A 25,368-nucleotide genomic window follows, 5' to 3' on the forward strand; every position below is an offset into this window, starting at 1 on the left:
CTTCGCCCAGGCCTGCAACCTGAAGAGGCACCAGAGGGTCCACACAGGGGAGAAACCTTACAGCTGCCCCCAGTGTGAGAAGAGGTTCTCCCACCAGCACCATCTGAAGATGCACCTAAATGTCCATACGGGAGAAAGGCCATTTGCCTGTACGTACTGCGGAAAGAGGTTCTCAGATAGGAGCTACCTCAGGATACATCAGCAGAAAAACCATTCCACTCTATAACATAGGAAGTAACCATTCCACTCATTAGCTTCTGACATTTAGATCAAACCCTGCATTAAAGACAGATTAATTTTCAGTGTTGTCAGCAGGAAAGATCCACAGATACCTTTGGAATAATGAGACAGATTTCAATGTTGAATATTCCTGGGTAGAATATTGCATCCAGACATTGTGTGATATATTTAAGCATAACAAGTCTGTTACATATTGTGTTTGTACTGTGTAGGCTATATGTTGTTCACAAATGCTTATTTCTTTGATCCATTCCACTACTTACAAAAATACAAGGGCAACAATTTCCAAGATTTTACTGACTTTCATATAAGGAAATCGGTCAATTTTAAATAAATAAATGAGTCTATGGATTTCACATGACTGGGCAGGGGCGCAGCCATGGATTGGCCTGGGAGGGCATAAGCTCACCCACTGGGGAGCCAGGCCCAGGTAATCAGAATTAGTTTTCCCCCACAAAAGGGCTTTATTACAGACTGAAACACTCATCAGTTTCATCAGCTTTCCAGGTGGCTGTTCTCAGACTATCCCGCATGTGAAGAAGCCAGATGCGGAGGTCCTGGATGTTGTCCTAGCAATGTTTACACGTGGTCTGTGGTTGTGAGGCCAGTTGGACGGACTGCTAAATTCTCTAAAACAACATTGGAGGCGGCTTATGGTAGAGAAATTAACATTAAATTATCTGGCAACAGCTCTGGTTGACATTCCTGCAGTCAGCATGCCAATCGCACTCTCCCTCAAAAATGTAGACATCTGTGGCATTGTGTTGTGTGACAAAACATTTTAGTGGCCTTTTATTGTCCCCAGCACAAGGTGCACCTTTGTAATGATCATTCTGTGTCATCAAATTCTTGATTTGCCACACCTGGATTATCTTGGCAAAGGAAAAATGCTCACTAACAGGGGATGTAAACACATTTGTGCACAAAATTTGAGACAAATAAGCTTCGTGTGCATATGAAACATTTCAGGGATCTTGTATTTCAGCTCATGAACCACGGGACCAACACAAGTTGAGTTTATATTTTTGTTCGGTGTAACAAAACTGCCACCAGAGACTCTATATGTATATATGTGTGGTTTTCATATGGTGTATTCAAAATGTTTATTTTTAATGAACACAAAATGGGACTTTTCGTTCTAAGAGTTTCAACGAGGCTCTCTTTAGCAGTTGTGGAAAAAGTACCCAAATGTCTTATGAAATGTTAGCGTGCACTGCGCCTGGCCCGCCACAGGAGTCGCTGGTGCGCAATGAAACAAGGATATCCCTACCGGCCAAACCCTCCCTAACCCGGACGATGCTAGGCCAATTGTGCGTCGCCCCACGGACCTTCAGATCGCAGCCGGCTGCGACAGAGCCTGGGCGCGAACCTCTGGTGGCCAGCTTGCCCTGCGATGCAATGCCCTAGACCACTGCGCCACCTGGGAGGCCCCAAATGTCATACTTGAGTAAAAGTAAAGATAGAAAATGGCTCAAGTGAAAGTCACCCACTACTTGAGTGAAAGTATTTGGTTTTAAATATAGTTATGTTTCAAAAGTAATTTACAAACAAAGCATGTATTTAGTGCTTCCACCAGATCAAAGGCAGTAGGGATGACCAGGGACGTTCTCTTGGTAAATGTAGGAATTTGGCAATTTTCCTGTCCTGCTAACGAGTACTTTTGGGTGTCAGGGAAAATGCATGGAGTTAAAGTACATTATTTTCTTTACCTCCACAACATTCCTAAAGTAAAAGATGTCAAATATAAATGGTAAAGTGCAGATAAGCAAAAAATCGCCCGCGCAGTCATGGGTGAACAGGGAGTATAGGAGGGAACTAAGCACACACCCCTGAGGGGCCCCCGTGTTGAGGGTCAGCGTGGCGGATGTGCCTACCCTCACCACCTGGGGACTGTCCGTCAGGAAGTCCAGGAGAGGGGAGATGTTCACAATATACAGTGCATTCGGAAAGTATGTTTTCTTATGTACTTTACACCACTTCTTTAGTATACATCACATCTGATCTCACCCTATTCTGCATACACCCAACATGGCTTTATAACCATTACACATAAGGCCTACTATATATACCTACAAATCAAATGTTATTTGTCACATTAAATGTGCTTTGTAAATAAAAGGTGTAGACTAACAGTAAGTTGCTTACTTATGGGCCCTTCCCATGCAGAAAGAAACATTTACAAATAATAGAAAGATGATAACATGAGGAATAAATTCACAATGAGTAGTGATAACTTTGCTATATACAGGGGGTACCAGTACCGAGTCAATGTGCAGGGGTGCAAGGTAACAGCAGTCTTACTGCTTGGGGGTAGAAGCTGTTCAGGGTCCTGTTGGTTCCATACTTGGTGCATCAGTACCACTTGAGAGAGAACAGTCCTGGGTGGCTGGAGCCTTTGACAATTTTTAGGGCCTTCTTCTGACACCACCTGGTATAGAGGTCCTGGATGGCAGAGAGCTCGGGTCCAGCGATGTGATGGGCCGTACGACACTACCCTCTGGCGCCTTGCGCTTGGATGCCAAGCAGTTGCCTAACCAAGCATTGATGCAGCCAGTCAAGATGCTTTCAATGGTGCAGCTGTATAACCTTTTGAGGATCTGAGGGCCCATTACAATTATTTTCAGCCTCCTGAGGGGGAAATGGTGTTGTGCCCTCTTCACGCCTGTTTTTGTGTGTGTGTGGATCATGTTAGTTCCTTAGTGGTGTGAACACCAAGATTGAGACTCTCTTGACTTGCTCCACTAAAGCCCTGTCGATGTGGATGGGGGTGTGCTCGGCCCTCCGTTTCCTGTGGTCCACGATCAGCTCCTTTGTCTTGCTGACATTGAGGGAAAGGCTTTTGTCCTGGCACCACATTGCCAGGTCACTGACCTTCTGCCTATAGGCTGTCTCGTCGTCTGTGATCAGGCCTACCACCGTCATGTCGTCAGCAAACAATGGTGGTGTTGGAGTAGTTCGCGCCATCGTGGGTGAACAGGGAGTATGGGAGGGGACTAAGCATGCACCCCCGAGAGGCCCCGTGTGGTTCAGCGTGGCGGATGTGCCTACCCTCGCCACCTGGGGACTGTTCGTCAGGAAGTTCACAATGTAGAGTGCATTCAGAAAGTATTCAGACCCCTTTGCGTTTTCCTTACAGCTTTATTCTAAAGTGGATTTTAAAAAACAAATTAAACACCTCAATCAACACACAATAGCCCACAATTTACATTTACATCTAAGTCATTTAGCAGACGCTCTTATCCAGAGCGACTTACAAATTGGTGCATTCACCTTATGACATCCAGTAGAACAGTCACTTTACAATAGTGCATCTAAATCTTAAAGGGGGGTGAGAAGGATTACTTATCCTATCCTAGGTATTCCTTAAAGAGGTGGGGTTTCAGGTGTCTCCGCAATGACAAAGCGAACACAGGTTTTTAGAAATTTTGGCCAATTTATTAAACATAGAAAAACAAGAATGCCTTATTTACGTATGTGTTCAGACCCTTTGCTATGAGACTTGAAATGTAGCTCCGGTGCATCCTGTTTCCATTTGGTCATCCATGAGATGTTTCTACAACTTGATTGGAGTCCACCTTTGGTAAATTCAATTGATTGGACATAATTTGGAAAGGGACACACCTGTCTATAAGGTCCCACAGTTGACAGTGCATGTCAGAGCAAAAATCAAGCCATGAGGTCAAAGGAATTGTCCGTAGAGCTCAGAGACAGGATTGTGTCGAGGCACAGATCTGGGGACGGGTACCAAAAAATGTCTGCAGCATAGAAAGTCCCCAAGAACACAGTGGCCTCCATCATTCTTAAATGGAAGAAGTTGGGAACCACCAAGACTCTTCCTAGAGCTGGCCGTCTGACCAAATTGAGCAATAAGGGGAGAAGGTCCTTGGTCAGGAAAGTGACCAAGAAGCTGATGGCTACTCTGACAGAGCTCTAGAGTTCCTCTGTGGAGATGGGAGAACCTTCCAGAAGGACAACCACCTCTGCAACACTCCACCATTTAGGCCTTTATGATAGAGTGGTCAGACGGAAGCTGCTCCTCAGTAAAAGGTACATCACAAACCGCTTGGAGTTTGCCAAAAGGCACCTAAAGGACTCTCAAACCATGAGAAATCAGATTCTCTGGTCAGATGAATCCAAGATTTGAACTATTTGACCTGAATGCTAAGCGTCACATCTGGAGGAAACCTGGCACCATCCCTACGGTGAAGCATGGTAGTGGCAGCATCATGCTGTGGGGATGTTTTTCAGAGAAAGGGACTGAGACTAGTCAGGATCGAGGGAAAGATGAACGGAGCAAAGTACAGAAAGATCCTTGATGAAAACCTGCTCAGGACCTCAGACTGGGGCGAAGGTTCACCTTCCAACAGGTGAACGACCATAAGCACACAGCCCAGACAACGCAGGAGTGGCTTCGGCATGAGTCTCTGAATGTCCTTGAGTGGCCCAGCCAGAGCCCAGACTTGAACTCGATCGAACATCTCTGGAGACACCTGAAAATAGCTGTGCAGCGACGCTCCCCAGCCAACCTGACGGAGCTTGAGAGGGTCTGCAGAGAAGAATGGGAGAAACTCCCCAAATTTTTGTAGCATCATATCCAAGAAGACTTGAGGCTCTAATCGCTGCCACAGGTGCTTCAATAACGTACTGAGTAAAGGGTCTGATTACTTATGTAAATGTGATTTCAGTTTTTTATTTTTAATACATTTGCAAGGGGTCTGAAACACCTACTGTATACTTCAAAATAGTTTAGTCAGGTTTGTCTGATGAATTTGAACTTATCATAGCTGACTTGCAACATCATATTTATGTCCACCATGATGGGTTTAACAACAATTATGTAATTCTGTAACTACAGTATAGGACTCAAATAATGGGGCTGGGTAAACACTCCATGTTGAAAGCGTGTTTATTATCTGTGTGTGTGTTCTATCACTTGCAAGTAAATTGATGATTTTAATTGGCTGATGAGCATTTTTTTATTTTTTATGTTCACAAGTATGGCCCATCCATCATTAAAGTGTGTATTTTCTGTGCGTGTGTGTGCGTGTACGTACCTAAGAGAGAGTATGTCTGTAATCTGTATCATGGCTCTCTTTCAGGAGGAGGGTCCAGAGGTGCTGCAGGTGAAGGAGGAGGGTCTGGGGAACCCTGAGGGGGACATGGTCATGGAGGACAACCAGACTACACCTCCTCCTGAACCCACAGAGGAACCAGCTGAGCAGCACAGGACCACACACAGTCTCACTGAGGTGAGCCCATTGTAAACTACTGTCTGAATGGTATTAGATCAAATCCAATTCTATTTGTCACATGCACCGAATACAACAGTGAAATGCTTACTTACAAGCCCAAACCAACAATGCAGTTTTAAGAAAAAAGTTAAAGTATTTACTAAATAAACTGAAGTAAACTATAAATAAATAAAAATGATGACATTCTTTTGGAAAACTAACATAATTAAAGAGCAACAATTAAATAACAGTAACAAGGCTATATACAGGGGGTAACGGTACAGAGTCGATGCGTGGGGGGACAGGTTAGTAGAGGTAATTGAGGTAATATGTACATGTAGGTAGAGGTAAAAATGACTGCATAGATAATAAACACAGAGTAGCAGCAGCGTAAAGGGGGGTCAATGCCAACATTCCTGTTAGCTGTTAAGGAGTCTTATGGCTTGGGGGTAGAAACTGTTAAGCCTTTTGGACCTATACTATCCAGTACCGCTTGCAGTACGGTAGCAGAGAGAACAGTCTATGACTAGGGTGGCTGGAGTCTTTGGCAACTTTTAGGGCCTTCCTACACTGCCTGGTATAGAGGTCCTGGATGGCAGGAAGCTTGGCCCTAGTGATGTACTGGGCCGTGCGCACTACTCTCCGCATCCACAAAGCCTCTCTGAGTACAAATGCTGATCTAAGATCAGTTTTTCTTTTTTAGATTATAATGAATAAGACTATGTAGACAGGCAGGGATCTGATCTTGGATCAGCACTTCTATTCTGAGATTCTCTTCGGATATGGCCCCAGGTCTTGATTAATTTTGTTGTGTGGAACAAAATTAGTGTGGGACTATGCCTTTGAATTATCAAACCATTTTAATGAGCGTCATGTAATTAAATTAACTAATACATTTGCATAGTGTCAAAGCAACTAACATGTTTGCATAGTACTCATAGCAATCCCTCATTGCCAAATCAGAAGATGCTCCATAGCAGGGTGCGCATATCAGATTTCTTGATCCAACATCCTCTCACTCTGTATCTCTTACAGTCAGTAGACGTGGAGGATGGGAAGCCTGATCTGCTGCTAGTCAAAGAGGAGACAATAGAAGATGGACCAGAGAGCGTTGATCTGCTGACTGGATTAAAGATGGGGGAGCAAGGTAAGGGAGAAATACATATAGCCTCCATACAGTAATAGATCTTCAATGGGAATAGTGATACATATAGCCTAGATACAAAATAGAATAGTGATGCAACTGGTTACTATTCTTTTATCAAATGAAATTAATACAACTTATGTTTGTATACAAAAACACACATTATAATGTATGAACTTGACCAGTTAATTGACTCAAATTATGTATGAGTTTCCCTTCAGTCAGTCAACTTCGGTACAACATACTATGGGGATTCGCACTCTCGCGACTTTGGTTGAAAGATCTCACCTGACAAGGCCAATGAAATCCGTGCCTCGCTGGAAGCCCCGCCTTCCACAGGTGATAAGCATGAGGCACAGATTCCTTCCTTCAATTATTCTGCTCTTCACCTTGGTGTGAACAGGAACGATTCACGCTAATAAAACAAACAATTGGAAAACGAGAATTACGTTGCGCCAACTAAACTGTCCCATAGTGGTAGAGTGTCCTCACCCACTGTATGTTGTGTGCTTACTTTGTATTTGTTCTCACAAGTTTTCTAATCACAAACAATTAGTTCATCTTCAATTTGCTGGAAGAAAATGATTAAAACGGTTAAGAAAGCGGCCGAGGCGACAATGTGTTCATTCTTCCAGTCATGCAGTTATACTATTTCTCTGAAAGATGCTCACGATTTATGTGTATTTTGTCTCGGCTTTGAACACGCTCAGGCGGCCCTCGCTTGAACCAGTCTGTGTGAGCATTTCCACATACTGCGTGCAAACTCCCTGGCAAGACGTCTCGCATTCTTGAGAAAGCTTGGATTTACCGATGGCAACTTTCCTTTCCCGGATGCCGGTATCTCGCCTGGGACTGAGGTGCAGGAAACAGAGAGAGATTTGGGGCTTTGGTGGAACTAGCCTCCCAGCTAGGAGATAGTGAGCTGGCTGGTTTGTCTCCCATGATGACATACAGGACACAGGTTTCGGATAACAACATGGTGTTCTGGACGCTCCAGGAGTTTCTCGGAAGAGGACTTAGTTCCCGGACAGCCACCCCCTAACACTATGTGAGTAGCGGGGTAAACCCTGGTATCCAACGCAATGTTCATAGAATTGTGCCACATTGGTGTGCCCCCTTCATGGATCTGGAGGGGATGGATTGGGCGGGGCTGGCGCACACGCCTCCAGTCTATAGCAAGTTACCTGGCTACCTAGCCTGTTGGCTCACAAGGGTGTGGCTAATGCGGATCCTATGCTCCCTAACAAGCACTGTCGCTTTTCAGCTGCCAGCTGGATAAGGTGTATTGCACAGAGGGGATGGCTGATCCCTGTTGTCTATAACTGTATTGCAGGTCTACTAGACAGAGTTGCTGCCGGAGTTTGGCATGGCTTTGGCTGCAGGAATCCCACACCGAGCTCCTGGATGAGATTCGTGTTACGGCCAACTTCATTCTGTTCACGTCCCGGTGTACCGTTCTGGCACTCGGCAAGAGCAGGGGCGCTACTGTGGTGGCACACTGCCATCTTTGACGTTTTCAGAAAGAGTGGGACAGACAAATGTACCTCTGATGCTGGGCCGGCTAAGCGGGCTGTCCCAGGGGCCCGGCCCAGCACCAGGTCCAACCGACGCTTGTGCCAATCTGCCTGGCACAAGCGTCGCACCGCTTCCAGGGGCGACATGGCACTTTACAGGAGACTTGCTGCCTGATCTGCCCTGGATCGTGCGAACAGTGATGTCAGGCTACAATTCATTGAATCCCCCCCACGTTTTTGCGGCATCATCACGTCAACTGTTCCCCTGGCCTCTGCCAGTATTAACGGAGGAAATATCCTCCCTGCTCCAGAAACAGGCAGAACGAATGGTTCCTCTGTTGGAAGCCCAAGACAGCTGGTACAGTCTGTATTTACTGGTTTCGAAAAGGGACGGTGGTTTAAGCCCTATTCTAGACATGCTTGCCCTGAACAAGCATCTCAGAGTTCGCAAGTTCAAAATGCTCACAAACCAGCGGCTGTTACTGTCCATGTGTCCAGGCAATTGTTTCACCCACTATCGGCCTAAAGGATGCGTACTTTCGTCTGCCCATGTACCCCAGTCACATAAAGTTCCTGAGGTTCCATTACAAGGCGATAGCCTACACGTTTTTTGTACTCCCATTCGGCTTGTCTCTCTCGCCTCTCGTCTTTTCACAGGTGGTGGAGGTGGCTCTGGCACCCATCAGGGCCTGAGGGTGTTGGCCTACCTAGACAGTTGGCTGATAGCAGTCAAAGGAACAAGCAGTGTTTCACACCGAGGCTAGTGCCCCATGTTCATTCTCTAGGTTTTATTGTAAACCAGAAAAAGAGCTTCCAGCTCTGCTTGACCAAATTTCGGTTGAGCAGCACAGTACGTTTTCACCAGTTCCTGCGCCTACTGGGGATGATGGCTTCTATGATGGTGGTCAGTCCCCTGGAACTATTATTAATGCGGCTGTTCCAGTGCTGGGTGCTAGCAACACGCTTGGAAGCATCTCGCCACCTAAACCAGTCAATTCCAGTGTCCCCGACATATATCTTCGGGCACTGGCCGAGTGGAGGGATCCACAGCTACTGTCGCAAGGGGTTCTCATGGCCCAGGTGTTGTCCCGCAAGGTGGTCACAACAGACTCATCCCCCCAAGGGTGGGGGCGCGATGGGTTACTCAAGTCGGAAAGAACGGATGGTGTCATAGTGGGGCGCAGGGCGCTCTCTAAACACTCTCTCTCCCACTGGGTTGTGGAGGCTATCCCCCTGGCATATAGCGGCAAGGGTTACCTAGCTGTGGCAGCTCCTACTTCACAAGGGGTCTGGCAGCATATTGGGCATTGTTTAAAAGGTTGACTGGAGGAGATATTTGTGCCGTGGCGAGTTGGGCATCACCACACATTTTTTTTCAAAGGTTTTAATCGCTTGGGTGTCACTGCTCCAGTGTAGCCCACAATGTGCTTATGGCTGGGATGGGAAATAACTAGGCAGCACGCTGTCGGTGGTCTGCCATGAGCTGTTTTATTTAGTATCCGTTGGGGTCGGCTTATGAATATAATAATAATAATAATAATATATGCCATTTAGCAGACGCTTTTATCCAAAGCGACTTACATTCATGTGTGCATACATTCTACGTATGGGTGGTCCCGGGGATCGAACCCACTACCCTGGCATTACAAGCGCCATGCTCTACCAACTGAGCTACAGAAGGACCACCATCATGGCGTGATTATAGTTCCCCATAGTATGCTATTCTGAATTGGACTGACTGAAAGGGAACGTAATGTTATGTCTATAATACTGTTCCCTGAAGGAGAGACATTAGGTACAACACCCATTTGGCCCTGCGCTGCCCATTCCTGGACTTGGTGAAGAGCGGTATTACATTTAGGGAATAAATCCAGTTTCACTCCTCCAGGGAACAGTAGTTCAAGTCATACCGTTGTGTTTTCTCTGGCATGTTTGTAAAGTCTTGTTAGCGGTTGATGTTATTCTTCAATAACACAAACTCCAAAGCAAATCAGGGAGAAAAATAGGTTTATTCAAAGAGGACCAATCATAATGTTATGCTGGGAGGTAGATGTTCAGTCTCCCCTGTCCTCAGCTTTTCTCCACAGAACAAAGGAACAGGATGCCATTCAAAACCCTCCACCCCTAGCATGCGGTTGACCAATCAGAAGTCCTTCCAGTACAACTGGGCCAATGGCCAAATAATAAGTATCCTGCTCCAGACTCAATGTACAGACCAATGAAAACGTAGCACTGAGTGCAGGACTGACATTCCACAGATTCTAAACAGCTGTTGAACTGAAGACCAACTATTTACTCTTGTCCTCGCATCCTCTGCGTTGTGTATTTATCTTCTAAATATTCTTATAGTCTGTTTTGTTACCTCTTCCTGCAGGTGGTTGGCTGGAGGTTAACAGAGGAGACTGGGTGGCCATTTTGGATTGCCAGACCGGTGCAGTGAAGGGCCCAGGGGAGAACGTCACTGAGCAGGCCAGATCCAGTAGCGACATAGTCGAGGTCTGTGGATGGGACAGCGTCCTCAACTCTGGGCCTGGGATCAACACTGTTAACCACAACCAGAAACAAACAGCTGAACACAAAACCACAACTGAACTTAGTCTCCATGACAACAGACTGGCTGAGACGACAGCGAGGCGTAGATTTGGCCTGCAGGGACGGGGAGGTGTCCGTATGCGGTTGGAGAGAACAGACACAGACTCGGTTAGCAATGCTCCGTCCTGCTTCTATAGTTGTGATTCAGAGAGACTGATGGCGCCTCAGGTTAACCCCCTAACAGATGCTGCCTTCAGCCTGCCTTCTATAGGATCTATCAACTGGAACATGGACCCTGTGACAACACAGACAGTCCCTGGCCTTAATCCTCCTCACACTCTCCTTATGTTAAACCAGACCTCAGACAATTCTTCAACACTAAATGGCTACACAAGCCCATTGACAAATGACAGTAGTAGAGACGGAAACAGTAAAGAAAAGCGCTTCCCGTGTTCGTTCTGTGGGAAAGCTTTCAGTTTCCCCAAACAGGTGGAGATCCACCAGAGGATACACACGGGGGAGAAGCCATTCGGCTGTCACCTGTGCCGTGCCCGTTTCTCCCGATCGACCCACCTGAAGAGGCATCAGAGGGTCCACACAGGAGAGAAACCCTACAGCTGCCCCCAGTGTGAGAAGAGGTTCTCCCACCAGCACAATATGAAAGTGCACCTGAAGGTCCACACGGGAGAGGCCGTTCGCCGGTACGCACTGCGGGAAGAGGTTCTCAGAGAGGAGACACGTCAGGATACACCAGCAGAAAATGCACAAGACCCATGTCTACCGTATAGGGACATGTAATGTAGTAGAAGCATTTTGCTACACCTGCAATAACATTGCTAAACACGTATGTGACCAATATAATTTGATTTTATTATTTAGTGCTAGTTAGTTTGGGATGTAGTAGGGAACCGGATGAGGTAAACTGAGGAAATGAGTGTGATGAGGCAGAGTGGATGATATGGTGTCTGTAAAAGTGCTTCGCTGATGTAAAGTGATAACCTTGTCCTGTTTTTGTGCAATGTAATGTTTTATCCTTTTCCAAAGTATTCTAAAATGTATTTTATTAAAGCGAGGGTGCTAGATGTACGGTAAGTGTTACCATAGTGAGAACAGTTATTAGACTTGCCATACGTATCATTTTGTGCAATAAAAGTACTGAACTTCACGTTATGAGTGTAGGACTATTTGGTTTACGTTAAATACAACATTAACTCTGTGCTGATTTACTTGGTTATTTTTGTATCATTGTAGGGACTGAGTTTCCCTTCTCCCAGTCGAACCGAAACATACACTGCTCAAAAAATAAAGGGAACACTTAAACAACACAATATAACTTCAAGTCAATCACACTTCTGTGAGATAAAACTGTCCACTTAGGAAGCAACACTGATTGACAATAAATTTCACATGCTGTTGTGCAAATGGAATAGACAACAGGTTGAAATTATAGGCAATTAGCAAGACACCCCCAATAAAGGAGTGGTTCTGCAGGTGGGGACCACAGACCACTTCTCAGTTCCTATGCTTCCTGGCTGATGTTTTGGTCACTTTTGAATGCTGGCGGTGCTTTCACTCTAGTGGTAGCATGAGACGGAGTCTACAACCCACACAAGTGGCTCAGGTAGTGCAACTCATCCAGGATGGCACATCAATGCGAGCTGTGGCAAGAAGGTTTGCTGTGTCTGTCAGCGTAGTGTCCAGAGCATGGAGGCGCTACCAGGAGACAGGCCAGTACATCAGGAGACGTGGAGGAGGCCGTAGAAGGGCAACAACCCAGCAGCAGGACCGCTACCTCCACCTTTGTGCAAGGAGGAGCAGAAGGAGCACTGCCAGAGCCCTGTAAAATGACCTCCAGCAGACCACAAATGTGTATGTGTTTGCTCAAACGGTGAGAAACAGACTCCATGAGGGTGGTATGAGGGCCCGACGTCCACAGATGGGGGTTGTGCTTACAGCCCAACACCGTGCAGGACGTTTTTCATTTGCCAGAGAACACCAAGATTGGAAATTCACCACTGGCGCCCTGTGCTCTTCACAGATGAAAGCAGGTTCACACTGAGCACGTGTGACAGACATGACAGTCTGAAGACGCCGTGGAGAACGTTCTGCTGCCTGCAACATCCTCCAGCATGACTGGTTTGGCGGTGGGTCAGTCATGGTGTGGGGTGGCATTTCTTTGGGGGGCTGCACAGCCCTCCATGTGCTCGCCAGAGGTAGCCTGACTGCCATTCGGTACCGAGATGAGATCCTCAGACCCCTTGTGAGACCATATGCTGGTGCGGTTGGCCCTGGGTTCCTCCTAATGCAAGACAATGCTATACCTCATGTGGCTGGAGTGTGTCAACAGTTCCTGCAAGAGGAAGGCATTGATGCTATGGACTGGCCCGCCCGTTCCCCAGACCTGAATCCAATTGAGCACATCTGGGACATCATGTCTCGCCCCATCCACCAACGCCACGTTGCACCACAGACTGCAGATGCTTTAGTCCAGGTCTGGGAGGAGGTCCCTCAGGAGACCATCCGCCACCTCATCAGGAGCATGCCCAGGTGTTGTAGGGAGGTCATACAGGCACGTGGAGGCCACACACACTACTGAGTGTGGTTTTCCACTTTAATTTTGAGTGTGACTCCAAATCCAGACCTCCATGGGTTGATACATTTGATTTCCATTGATCATTTTTGTGTGATTTTGTTGTCAGCACATTCAACTATGTAAAGAAAAAAGTATTTAATAAGAATATTTCGTTCATTCAGATCTAGGATGTGTTATTTTAGTGTTCCCTTTATTTTTTTGAGCAGTGTATTTAATTCATATGGACATGAAAGTTACCTAGCCTCCAACACAGCACACAATCTCAACAACACCCACAACAATGTCTAGAGGGAGCTCAAAGACTAATAATTTGCAAATAAATTAATAAAAAAATCCTACAATGTGATTTTTGGGATTTTTTTTCTCATTTTGTCTTTCATAGTTGAAATGTACCTATGATGAAAATTACAGGCCTCTCATCTTTTTAAGTGGGAGAACTTGCACAATTGGTGGCTGACTAAATACTTTTTTGCCCCACTGTACATGTGAAGTGTCTTTGGGTAATTAACCACATACCCCTTATTAACACTTTGTTAGCTTGTCATTTGAAACAGGCCGAAACAAATACCCTGTTTTTACAGAGACCGTAAACCTAGGCTAGAACAAAGACTGTTGAATATTTACCTTACTGAGGTGATGTCGATGAAGACTTTTACTCAAGTAATTGTGAGAACAACACAACATATCGCATGACTCCAAGTTTACTTCGATATATTATTATATCAATATTTGCGCATGAAGGTGTTTCCACCTCCATTTCTCATATTTATTTACCTGACACAAAAAGATCCCACCGTGTTGGAACAAATAAATTGTCTGTCAGCATTAATAAAATTGTATCAGCATTTCATGTTCCCATCAGCCCTGTCGTTTCCTTTTTCATGCATCAGGTAATTAATCTGCATGAAATGGTTGGATGGAAACATGGTTATTGATTAATTTCTCAGAAGAGGGGGAAAATAACATCAACAAATTCAGTAATACATTACATCGGATTAAGAAACAATATGCCGTAACTCCATACTACTTGTAAGACATGGTCTCAGAGCATTTTGTATTATTCTGTAAGTAAATCCGAGACACTCCATTTAGTATGATATGTTACGTTTGTTATGGTTACATACGACAGATGGTTACTTAAGGCAATGGGTGGGCATATAACCAGAACGTCTAGCAACCCAAAGGTTGTGAATTCGAATATTATCACAGACAACTTTAGCATTTGAGCTAATTAGCAACTTTTCAACTACTTAATATTTTGTTGCTACTTTTCAACTACTTAGCATGTTAGCAAACCCTTTCGCTAACCTTTTAACCTAACTCATAAAAGTACCCCTAACCCCTCGCCTAGCTAACATTACCTAACGTAATACAGCTAGCCAAAATTTGTAACAGAGCGTATCATACATTTTGCAAATTCGTAACATATTGTACGTTTAGGAAATTCGTAACATGTACACTACTGGTCAAAAGTTTTAGAACACCTACTCATTGAAGGGTGTTTCTTTATTTTTAGTATTTTCTACATTGTAGAATAATAGTGAAGACATTAAAACGATTATATAACACATATGGAATCATGTAGTAAACAGAAAAGTGTTAAACAAATCAAAACATATTTTATATTTGAGATTCTTCAAAGTAGCTTCCCTTTGCCTTGATGACAGCTTTGCACACTCTTGGCATTCTCTCAACCAGCTTCACCTGGAATGCTTTTCCAATAGTCTTGAAGGAGTTCCCACATATGCTGAGCACTTGTTGACTGCTTTTCCTTCACTCTGCGATCCGACTCATCCCAAACTATCTCAATTTGGTTGAGGTCGGGGGATTGTGGAGGCCAGGTCATCTGATGCAGCACTCCATTATTCTCCTTCTTGGTAAAAAAAAAGCCCTTACACAGCTTGGAGGTGTGTTTTGGGTCATTGTCCTGTTGAAAAAAAAATGATAGTCCCACCAAGCCCAAACCAGATGGGATGGCATATCACTGCAGAATGCTGTGGTAGCCATGCTGATTAAGTGTGCATTGAATTCTAAATAAATCACAGACACTGTCACCAGCAAAGCACCCCCACACCATAACACCTCCTCCTCCATGCTTTACGGTGGGAAATACACATGCGGAGAACATCCGTTCACACACACTGCATCTCACATAGACACGGCAGTTGGAACCAAAAAATCTTACATTTTGACTCCATACCAAAGGACAAATTTCCACCAGTCTAATGTCCATTGCTTGTGTTTCTTGGCCCAAGCAAGTCTCTTCTTATTATTGGTGTCCTTTAGTAGTGGTTTCTTTGCAGCAATTCGACCATGAAGGCCTGATTCACACAGTCTCCTCTGAACAGTTGATGTTGAGATGTGTCGGTTACTTGAACTCTGTGAAGCATTTATTTGGGCTGCAATGTCTGAGGCTGGTAACTCGAAAGAACCTATCCTCTGCAGCAGAGGTAACTCTGGGTCTTCCATTCCTGTGGCGGTCATCATGAGAGCCAGTTTCATCATAGCGCTTGATGGTTTTTGTGACTGCACTTGAAACTTTCAAAGTTCTTGAAATTGTCCGTATTGACTGACCTTCATGTCTTAAAGTAATGATAGACTGTCATTTCTCTTTGCTTATTTGAGCTGTTCTTGCCATAATATGGACTTGGTCTTTTACCAAATAGGGCTATCTTCTGTATGCCCCCCTACCTTGTCACAACACAACTGATTGGCTCAAACGAAATTAAGAAGGAAAGAAATTCCACAAATGAACTTTTAATTAAACACACCTCTTACTTGAAATGCATTCCAGGTGACTACCTCATGAAGCTGGTTGAGAGAATGCCAAGAGTGTGCAGAGCTGTCATCAAGGCAAAGGGTGGCTACTAGAAGAATCTAAAATGTATTTTGATTTGATGAACACTTTTTTGGTTACTACATGATTCCATATGTGTTATTTCATAGTTTTGTCTTCACTGTTATTCTACAATGTAGAAAATAGTACAAATAAAGAAAAACCCTTGAATTAATGTGTTTTAAAACTCTTGACCGGTAGTGTATGTTTTTGCAAATTCATAAGATGTCATTCATAACATATCATACGAAATGGGTGATGGAAATCCACACATGAATACATACCATAATAAACGTAACGATTTACTTACAGTGCGAGTAGGCTAGTGAGTCTACATGATGAGATTATTATGGATAAGAGCCAGAACATTTGTATTTGTTATTCAAATTTACTGTGCACTTTCACCACCCTGTGAAGTTCAGTATAATTTATTTAATCTGTAGTTTAATAAACTGCATGGTTTCCCGAGTCGTAGTGGGAAAACCACACACCATATCATCGCGTGACTCCAAATTTACTTGGTTAAGATAGTTTTTATATTAATATTTGCGCATAAATTTGTTTCCACCGCATTTCCTAGTATAATTAATTTTAATGACACAAAAATATACCATGTTAAACGAACAAATGATCTGTCGGTAATTGTAAAATTGTGCCGAAACTTCCTGTTTCCATCACAGCTGTTGTGATTTTTTTTTATATGGTAGGATTTTACTCGCATACAACTGTGGAGGGAAACGTGGTTAGAGTTATAAAAAAGTTTGGTTCAAATTGGATGTTAGGTACTATGTTTATTGAATATTATATGAGTCCTATACATTAAAATAGCCAATTTGGGTGCCATCAATTGCTTTAATTTCAAATGATATTTAATCAAAATAACGTTTCTAACTACAGAAACGATTTCAGGACAGCCGAAGATGGCTTGCTGAAATGACATGGAACGACCCCTGAGATCATATCAGTCAGTTAATATGACCTTTATGAATTATGAAGTCTTTATGTGCGTGCATTGATTACATAAATGTTTTAACGTCTCAAATGCTTCAGAATTCACAAAAAGTTACGTTGGCTGATGAAGAATATCTCATAGAAGACGTATAAGATCTCCTAAACCTGCGTTTACCACGAATATTGTGTTTTTTTCGCGTTTATCCAAAACTCCTACACTTTCACCTTGGGCTTTGACCAACATGGCTGAATGTGTGCTTGCAGAAAGACGCCATTATGTAATAACCAGTACAGTACTTCAAAGAACAGCGAGCGTACGTTTCACTTTAACCACACCCTTTCAGCTATTACGCTCACCAATAAGATCCTTTCTCTTTAGTGTAAACGGAAGAGAACAGTAACCAATAACAATTTGCATGTTAGCGTTTTTACTGTTGTTATATAGACCTGTATTAACACCCTGGAACTCAAAATATGATTAATAATTTCCCCAGGTAATGTTTGATTCGCGTTGGAAATAGGACTTGGTGGATAGATGTTATCTAGGTAACGCTAGCTAGTAGCTGTTAACAATGGCTAACTGTATGGTTTTTCACACTCAATTAGCCTCCATCATGGAGGTGCTAGCGAATTCAGCCGTTGCAGAGATCTGTAAACTCGTAGACGACGACTATGCAGTGTTTCGTTTGGAAATAACTCAAAGCCAGAAAGAAAACAGGTCATTGCGGAGAAAACTGCAGCTACTGGAAATGAAGGTGGCACGGGATCGCGCAGAGAGGACAATGCGAGAGCGCGTTCTCGCCAGTCGTCCCAGTAGTGACAAATCCCTCGACCGATACAGAGGAATGGCAAGAGGTACATTTTGCAGATGGCAGGGGTTATCGCCCCTTTCCCCTCAGTGCATGTGTTCAGATGTGTTACCTAGAATTGGGTCTTGTAACATTTTTCGATAGTATCCAATACTTCCCTTGATTATCTAGCTTTTATTTTACCAGGTAGGTCAATTAAGAACAAATTATTCTTGCACAAAGACACTATCATATTCTAACCAGATTCATGATTTACTGAGTTTCCAATTATCATACTCAATTAAAATAATGTGATGCATGGAACATAATCAATCCATCAATAGTATATCTTGACTTTATGAGAAGTGTTACTTTACATCCTTTCCAATTGTAGACAGTGTTCAATATAGTGTTGAGCATTCACAGTACCTAACTTAACCACCCCTTTTTCCCCAATCACTCTCTCTCAGGTGAAGGACATCTCACTGGAGGCCACAAGAGTTTTGTGAAGCCAGCGGAACACAACGCGTGTAGAGATGACCAACCCATAGCTGTAGATGAGGGGAGTGGATCCTCAACCCAGCATGTTATCGTGATAGAGGTTTGTGTCATAGTGTGACATTGAAAATGACAGTCTGTCAAATGTTGCCCGTTTATTTCAGAAAGGCTCCCTCAACTATTAATTTGCTTACATGTACATCCTCAGGATGTGAGAGCCCTACGACATTGTTATCCAATTCCACTGTACCGGTAATAACCTTCTCTCTTTTTGTATCAGTCAGCAGAGGCTGCAGGACCTGGGGTCAAGCAGGAGAAGACTGAAGGAGAGGAGAACTCAAGACACAGCAGAGACATCCAGACTGGCACAGCAGCAGGAGTGGCGCTCCCTGTAGCCACGGAGGACCTCACCACCTCCGTCGCACCGCAGGTCAGGACCCGACACAGCATCATGGAGGTCAGTGGAACGCCGAACGCCATCCTCAAGTCAGCGACAGACACAGAGACTTTAACTGTAACACACAGGCTCTTACGCACAGGATCTGACCACAGATCAGACCCAGAGAGACTGGGGCTGGGGCCACTGGGTTGTCCTCCTGCTCCTGGCTCAGAATACCTACCAGTATTTTACCAGAGCCAGAGAATGGTTCATTCTTGTGGAGATGGTGACACATTAGACACTGGCAGTAATGATCTGTCTTGTTCTTACACAACAGAGATGGGCCCTGGCAACATATCCTTGGGTTCAGAGACACAGACTGATCTGTCTAGTGGGGACTGGAACCAGTACAGTAGTAGCGTATACTCTGAAGGGTGCCTAGATAAGAAAGGGGAGGTTATAGTCGTAGATGAGGTGACTGTGAAAGTGGAGGGCGACACTCCTCTGACATGGAATGTAGACGAGACTCCCTCAGGAGAAGGACACTCACAAGGTAGAGATTTCTTAGATTATAGGGAAAGCTTAGAGACAAATCCAAATGTCACAACCCACTCCCCTTGCTCCCAGAAGGTGGAGATCCACCAGAGGGTCCACACAGGGGTGAAATCCTTCAGTTGTACCCAGTGTCACATGCGCTTCGCCCAGGCTGGTGACCTGAAGAGGCACCAGAGGGTCCACACAGGGGTGAAACCCTTCAGCTGTACCCAGTGTCACATGAGCTTTGCCCAGGCTGGCAACCTAAAGAGGCACCAGAGGGTCCACACCGGGGAGAAACCCTACAGCTGCCCCCAGTGTGAGAAAAGGTTCTCACGCCAGCACCAGCTGAAGATGCACCTGAAGGTCCACACGGGAGAAAGGCCATTTGCTTGTACGCATTGTAGTAAGAGTTTTTCAGAGAGGAGCTACCTCAGGATACACCAGCAGAAAAACCATTCTACTCTATAGTATAGAAAGTAACCATTCCACCCGATAGCTTCTGACGTTTAGATCAAACCTTGAATTGAAGACAAAGATTAATTTTCATTGTTGTCAGCAGAAAATACCCATAGATGGGTTTGGAAAAACAAGAGTAACACATTTCAGTGTTGAATATTTCTGGGTAGAATATTGCATCCAGACATTTTGTGATTATATAAGGCATACAGTTTATAACCCTAAAAAGTCTGTTACATATTGTGTTTGTACTGTGTAGGTCAGGGATCTCTTGTAGGTTTTCGCTCCAACCCTACTTATATCGAGCCTGGTTCAGCTTATCAACCAACTAATTATTATAATCAATTGCGCTAGATTAGGTTTGGAGTGAACCTACAGGACGATAGCTCTCCAGGAACAGGGTTGGAGAGTCCTGGTGTAGGCTATATGATGTTCACAAATGCCGATTTCATGACTTCCATTCAACTACTTCATTTTTCCCCAAGACACTTTTAATGAGAAAATGTATGCAGTTTATCAAGTTCATGCAGATTTTTAGTTGAGACATGTATGTGTGGTTTTCATATGGAGTATTTAGAACTTGTTTGTTTAATAAACACAAAATGGGACTTTTAATTCTAAGACTTTCATTATTCTTTTTAGCCAGTTCTTCTGAAAGTAGCCCACGAGCCAAAAGTGGTCCCCGAAAATTGCGTACTACCCCACATGACCTAAATTACGTGGACACCTGCTCGTCGAACATCTCATTCCAAAATCATGGGCATTAATATGGAATTGGTCCCGTCTTTGCTACTATAACAGCCTCCACTCTTCTGGGAAGGCTTTCCATGTTGGAATATTGCTGCGGGGACTTAATTCCATTCAGCCGCAAGCATTAGTGAAGTCAGGCACTGATGTTGAGGTCAGGGCTCTGTGCAGGCCAGTCAAGTTCTTCCACACCGATCTTAACAAACCATTTCTGTATGGATCTCGCTATGTCATGCTGAAATTAGGGCCTTTCCCAAACTGTTGCCACAAATTTGGAAGCGTCTAGAATGTTATTGTATGCTGTAGCATTAAGATTTCCCTTCACCAGAACTAAGGGGCCTAGCCCGAACCATGAACAACAGCCCCAGACCATTATTCCTCCACCAAACTTTACAGTTGGCACTATGCATTGGGGCAGGTAGCGTTCTCCTGGCATCCTCCAAAACCCAGATTCGTTCGTTCGACTGCCAGATGGTGAAGCGTGATTCATCACTCCAGAGAACGCATTTCCACTGCTCCAGAGTCTAATGGCGGCAAGCTTTACACCACTCCAGCCAACGCTTGGCATTGCGAATTGTGATCTTAGGCTTGTGTGTGGCTGCTCGGCCACCGGAACCCATTTCACGAAGCTCCCAACAAACAGTTATTGTGCTGATGTTGCTTCCAGAGGCAGTTTGGAAGTCATTAGTGAGTGTTTGCAACCGAGTACAGACGATGTTTACGTGCTTCAGCGGGCCCGTTCTGTGAGCTTGTGTGGCCTACAACTTCTCGGCTGAGCCGTTGTTGCTCCTAGATGTTTCCACTTCACAATAACAGCACTTACAGTTGACAGGGGCAGCTCTAACAGTGCAGAAATTTGACGAACTGACTGGTTGGAAAGGTGGCATCCTATGACGGTGCCACAATAAAAGTCACTGAGCTCTTCAGTAACGCCATTCCACTGCCAATGTTTGTTTACGGAGATTACATGGCTGCGTGCTTGATCTTATACACCTGTCAGCAACGGGTGTGCCTGAAATAGCCAAATCCACTAATTTGAAGGGGTGTCCACATACTTTTGTATATATAGTGTATGTTCAATTCATGTCATTGCTCTCTCTCTTGCTCTGCTGTGTGTGATTCTTGCTAGCTATCACTCAAACGTCGAGGGGGTGAATGTCATTGGCTGGAACTCGAATTGCTAGGGGGCTGGTCCACGTGGGGAGAAATGTAGGGAAATGGCACAGCACAGCTTCCAGAAAACTGTTTGTCGCTTTCAAACTAGGGATTTCGTGGCTAATTGAGGTAAGACAGTAACTGATCTCACCCTATTCTGCATCCTGACAGCGCTTTATAACCAATATACACTAAATATGCCTACCTGCTCACACACACTGACAAACACCTACTGTACACATCAAAATAGTTTAGTCGGGTTTGTCTGACTTATCATAGCTGACTTATTATTCCCAACATATTTATGTCCACCATGATGGATTTAACAACAATTATGTCATTCTGTAACTACAGTATAGGACTCAAATATAGTGGGGATGGGTAAACACTCCATGTTGAAAAGTGTGTTTATTATGTGTGTGCGTAACTGAGGGAGTGTATGTCTGTGTAATCTGTATCACCTGTCTCTTCCAGGAGGAGGAGGGTCCAGAGGTTCTGCGGGTGAAGGAGGAGGGGTGTGAGGAGGCTCTGGGGAACCCTGTGGGGACCATAGTCATAGAGGACAGACTACACCTCCTTCTGAACCCAGAGAGGAACCAGCTGAGCAGCACAGTCTCACTGAGGTGAGCCCACTGTAAACTATTGGTTGAATGGTATTCGGTCAGAGCCCGTATCCACAAAGTCTCTCCAAAGTAGGAGTGCTGATCTAGGATAGATGTAGCCTTTTAGATCATAATGAATAAGACTATAGACAGGTGGGGAACTGATCCTCGATTAGCACTTTGTGGATATGGGCCCAGTTTATTTTGAGTGTGGGACCATGCCCTTGAATTATCAATCCATTAAAGAGTGTCAAGTAAATCAAATCAACTAACACATTTGCATAGTACTCATAGCAATCCCTCATTGCCCAATCAGAAGATGCTCCATTGCAGGGTGCTCATATCAGATTTCTTGATCCAACATCCTCTCACTCTGTATCTCTTACAGTCAGTAGACATGGAGGATGGGAAGCCTGATCTGCTGCTGGTCAAAGAGGAGACAATAGAAGATGAACCAGAGAGCATTGACCTGCTGAGTGGACTAAAGATGGGGGAGCAAGGTAAGGGAGAAATACATATACAGAACTTAATGTACAGTGTCTTCAGAAAGTATTCATACCATTTGACTTATTCCACGTCTACACACAATACCCCATAATGACAAAATGAAAACATGTTTTTAGTATTTTTTCACATTTATTTAAAGTGAAATACAGAAATATCTCATTTACATAAGTATTCACACCCATTTGCTATGACACTCCAAATTGAGCTCAGGTGCATCCAATTTCCTTCAATCATCCTTGAAATGTCACTACAACATGATTGGAGTCCACCTGAGGCCAATTCAATTGTTTGGACATGATTTAAAAATAAACACACCTGTCTATCTATATACACTGAGTGTACAAAACAGTATAACTTCCTAATACTGAGTTGCACCCCCTTTTGCCCTCAGAACAGCCTCAATTCGTCAGGGCATGGACTTACAAGGTGTCGAAAGCGTTCCACAGGGATGCTGGCCCATGTTGACTCCAATGCTTCCCACAGTTGTGTCAAGTTGGCTGGTAGTGGATCTCTACTCTGAATAGCTCGTTCCATCTCATCCCACAGAAACTCACTTGGTTTGAGAACTGGTGACTGGGCAGGCCACTGCAATAAGCTGAATTCACTGTCATGTTTGTGGAACCATTCCTGGACAATCCTAGGCTTGTGGCATGGGGCATTATCCTGCTGGAAAAAAATCTATTCACAGATGGATACACTGCTGCCATGAAGGGATGCACCTGATTGGCGACGATGTTCAGATATCCTGTGGCATTCAAACGTTGCTCCACTTTTATCAAGTGCCTAAATGTGTGCCATGAAAACACACCATCACACCACCACCAGTCTGCAATGTTGACACGTGGCATGATGGATGCATGTTTTCTCCGTACCGTAGTCCTCCCATCAGTGTAAAACAGCAGGAACCAGGGATTCATCAGACCAGGCAATGTTTTTCCAATTCTCCAGTGTCCAGTGTTTTTGTTCCTTACTGCACTGCAGCCGCAGTTTCTTGTTTTTTGCTGAAAGAAGTGGAACTCTGTAAGGTTGTCGGCTGCCATTACCCCTTTGTGTCAAGGTACTATGAGCTATTTATTATTTTGTGGTTCTTTGGGCACCAATGTTGTACTGGACTGTCAGTTGACCCATCTGTTGCGCTGCACAATTTGTCAGCCTCCTCCTTTGTCCGGTTTCATCAATGACCTGTCGTTGGCTGGATGTCCTTTGGGTGGTGGACCATTCTTGATACACACGGGAAACTGCTGAGTGTGAAAAGCCCAGCAGCGTTGCAGTTCTTGACACACTCAAACCGGTGCGCCTAGCACCTACTCCCATGCCCCTTTCAAAGGCACTTAAATCTTTTGTCTTGCACATTTACCCTCTGAATGGCACACATACACAATTAATGTCTCAAGGCTTAAAAATTCTTCTTTAACCTGTCTCCTCCCCGTCATTTACACTGATTGAGGTCAATTTAACTGGTGACATCAATAAGGGATAATTGCTTTCACCTGGATTCACCTGGTCATTCCATATCATGAAAAGAGGTGTTCCTAATGTTTCGTACACTCAGTGTAAGGTCCCACAGTTGACAGTGCATGTCAGAGCAGAAACTATCTTGTCTCATCGCTACAACTCCCATACGGGCTCGGGAGAGACGAAGGTTGAAAGTCATGCGTCCTCCGATACACAACCCAACCAGCGCGCATCCAACCCGGAAGCCAGCCACACCAATGGGTGCTTGGGTGTAAATTTGATTTTTGCATTTCATTTTCAATATATATGAAACAGTTTTCACTTTGTCATTCATTATGAGGTATTGTGTGTAGATGGGTGAGAAAATAAATATATTAAAACATTTTGAATTCAGGCTGTAACACAATAAGTCAAGCGGTATGAATACTTTCTGAAGGCACTGTATGTATGGCTCAGTTGGTAGAGCATGGCACTTGCACAGTCATGGTTGTGGGTTCAATTCCCAGGGCCACCCGTACATAAAATGTATGCACGAATGACTAAGTCACTTTGGATAAAAGTGTCTGCTAAATGGCATATGTTATTACTATTATATTACTAATGGGCATACAATGAAATTAATAAAACTTGTTTAGATACTTAAACAAACATTGACTCAACTGTATATGTAGAGTTCTCTGATGGTGGTTGGCTGGAGGCTAAAAGAGGAGACTGGGTGGCCATCTTGGATTCCCAGACCCAGATGGGTGCAGCCAAGGGCCTGGGGGAGGACATCACTGAGCAAGACAGGACCAGAAGCGACATAGTGGGAGTCAGTGGATAAGACAGCGTCCTCAACTCTGGTCTGGGTATCATCAACACCACAACCAGAAACAGTCGAACACAAAACAACAACTGAACTTAGTCTCCATGACAAAGGATGGGCTGAGTACCAGGGCAAGGAGTAAATTTGGTCTGCGGGGACGGGGAGGTGTCCGTATGCACGGGGAGAGAACAGATACTGACTCAGCTAAAGATGCTCCATCCTGCTCCTAATAATTGTGATTCAGAGAGACTGGCGGCGCCTCAGGTTAACCCCCTAACAGATGCTGCCTTCAGCGTGCCGCCTTAAGGATCCATCAACTGGAACATGGACCCTGCAACAATACAGACATTTGATGGCCTTTGTCCTCCTCACACTCTCCTAATGTTAAACCAGACCTC

General features: G+C 44.4%; 2 protein-coding genes across 7 annotated transcripts in view; both read left to right on the forward strand.

The window, feature by feature from the left end:
- Window positions 1–20,314, forward strand: part of LOC118361864 (zinc finger protein 213-like) — a 76,025-nt gene extending 55,711 nt beyond the window's left edge. For 2 of the 5 annotated variants that reach the window (XM_052485315.1, XM_052485316.1), the window contains 3 exons: window positions 5,340–5,489; window positions 6,507–6,618; window positions 10,504–11,826. In XM_052485315.1, the coding sequence (XP_052341275.1) occupies window positions 5,340–5,489; window positions 6,507–6,618; window positions 10,504–11,459 (1,218 nt within the window). In that variant the 3' untranslated portion in view covers window positions 11,460–11,826. Of the gene's footprint in view, window positions 1–5,339; window positions 5,490–6,506; window positions 6,619–10,503; window positions 11,827–17,274; window positions 17,897–18,299; window positions 18,431–18,607 lie in introns of those variants that run through there. The other 3 variants (XM_052485325.1, XM_035742141.2, XM_052485324.1) reach the window with 3 other exon arrangements.
- The window catches only part of LOC118361893 (zinc finger protein 79-like), a 190,887-nt gene that overhangs the window by 88,490 nt on the left and 77,029 nt on the right, over window positions 1–25,368 (forward strand). For both annotated transcript variants that reach the window (XM_052485257.1, XM_052485258.1), the window contains exon 7: window positions 22,592–22,703. In XM_052485257.1, the coding sequence (XP_052341217.1) occupies window positions 22,592–22,703 (112 nt within the window). The remainder of the gene's footprint in view (window positions 1–22,591; window positions 22,704–25,368) is intronic.

The sequence above is a fragment of the Oncorhynchus keta genome, chromosome 29, assembly GCF_023373465.1.
Source record: "Oncorhynchus keta strain PuntledgeMale-10-30-2019 chromosome 29, Oket_V2, whole genome shotgun sequence".
In the NCBI taxonomy this organism is placed as follows: domain Eukaryota; kingdom Metazoa; phylum Chordata; class Actinopteri; order Salmoniformes; family Salmonidae; genus Oncorhynchus; species Oncorhynchus keta.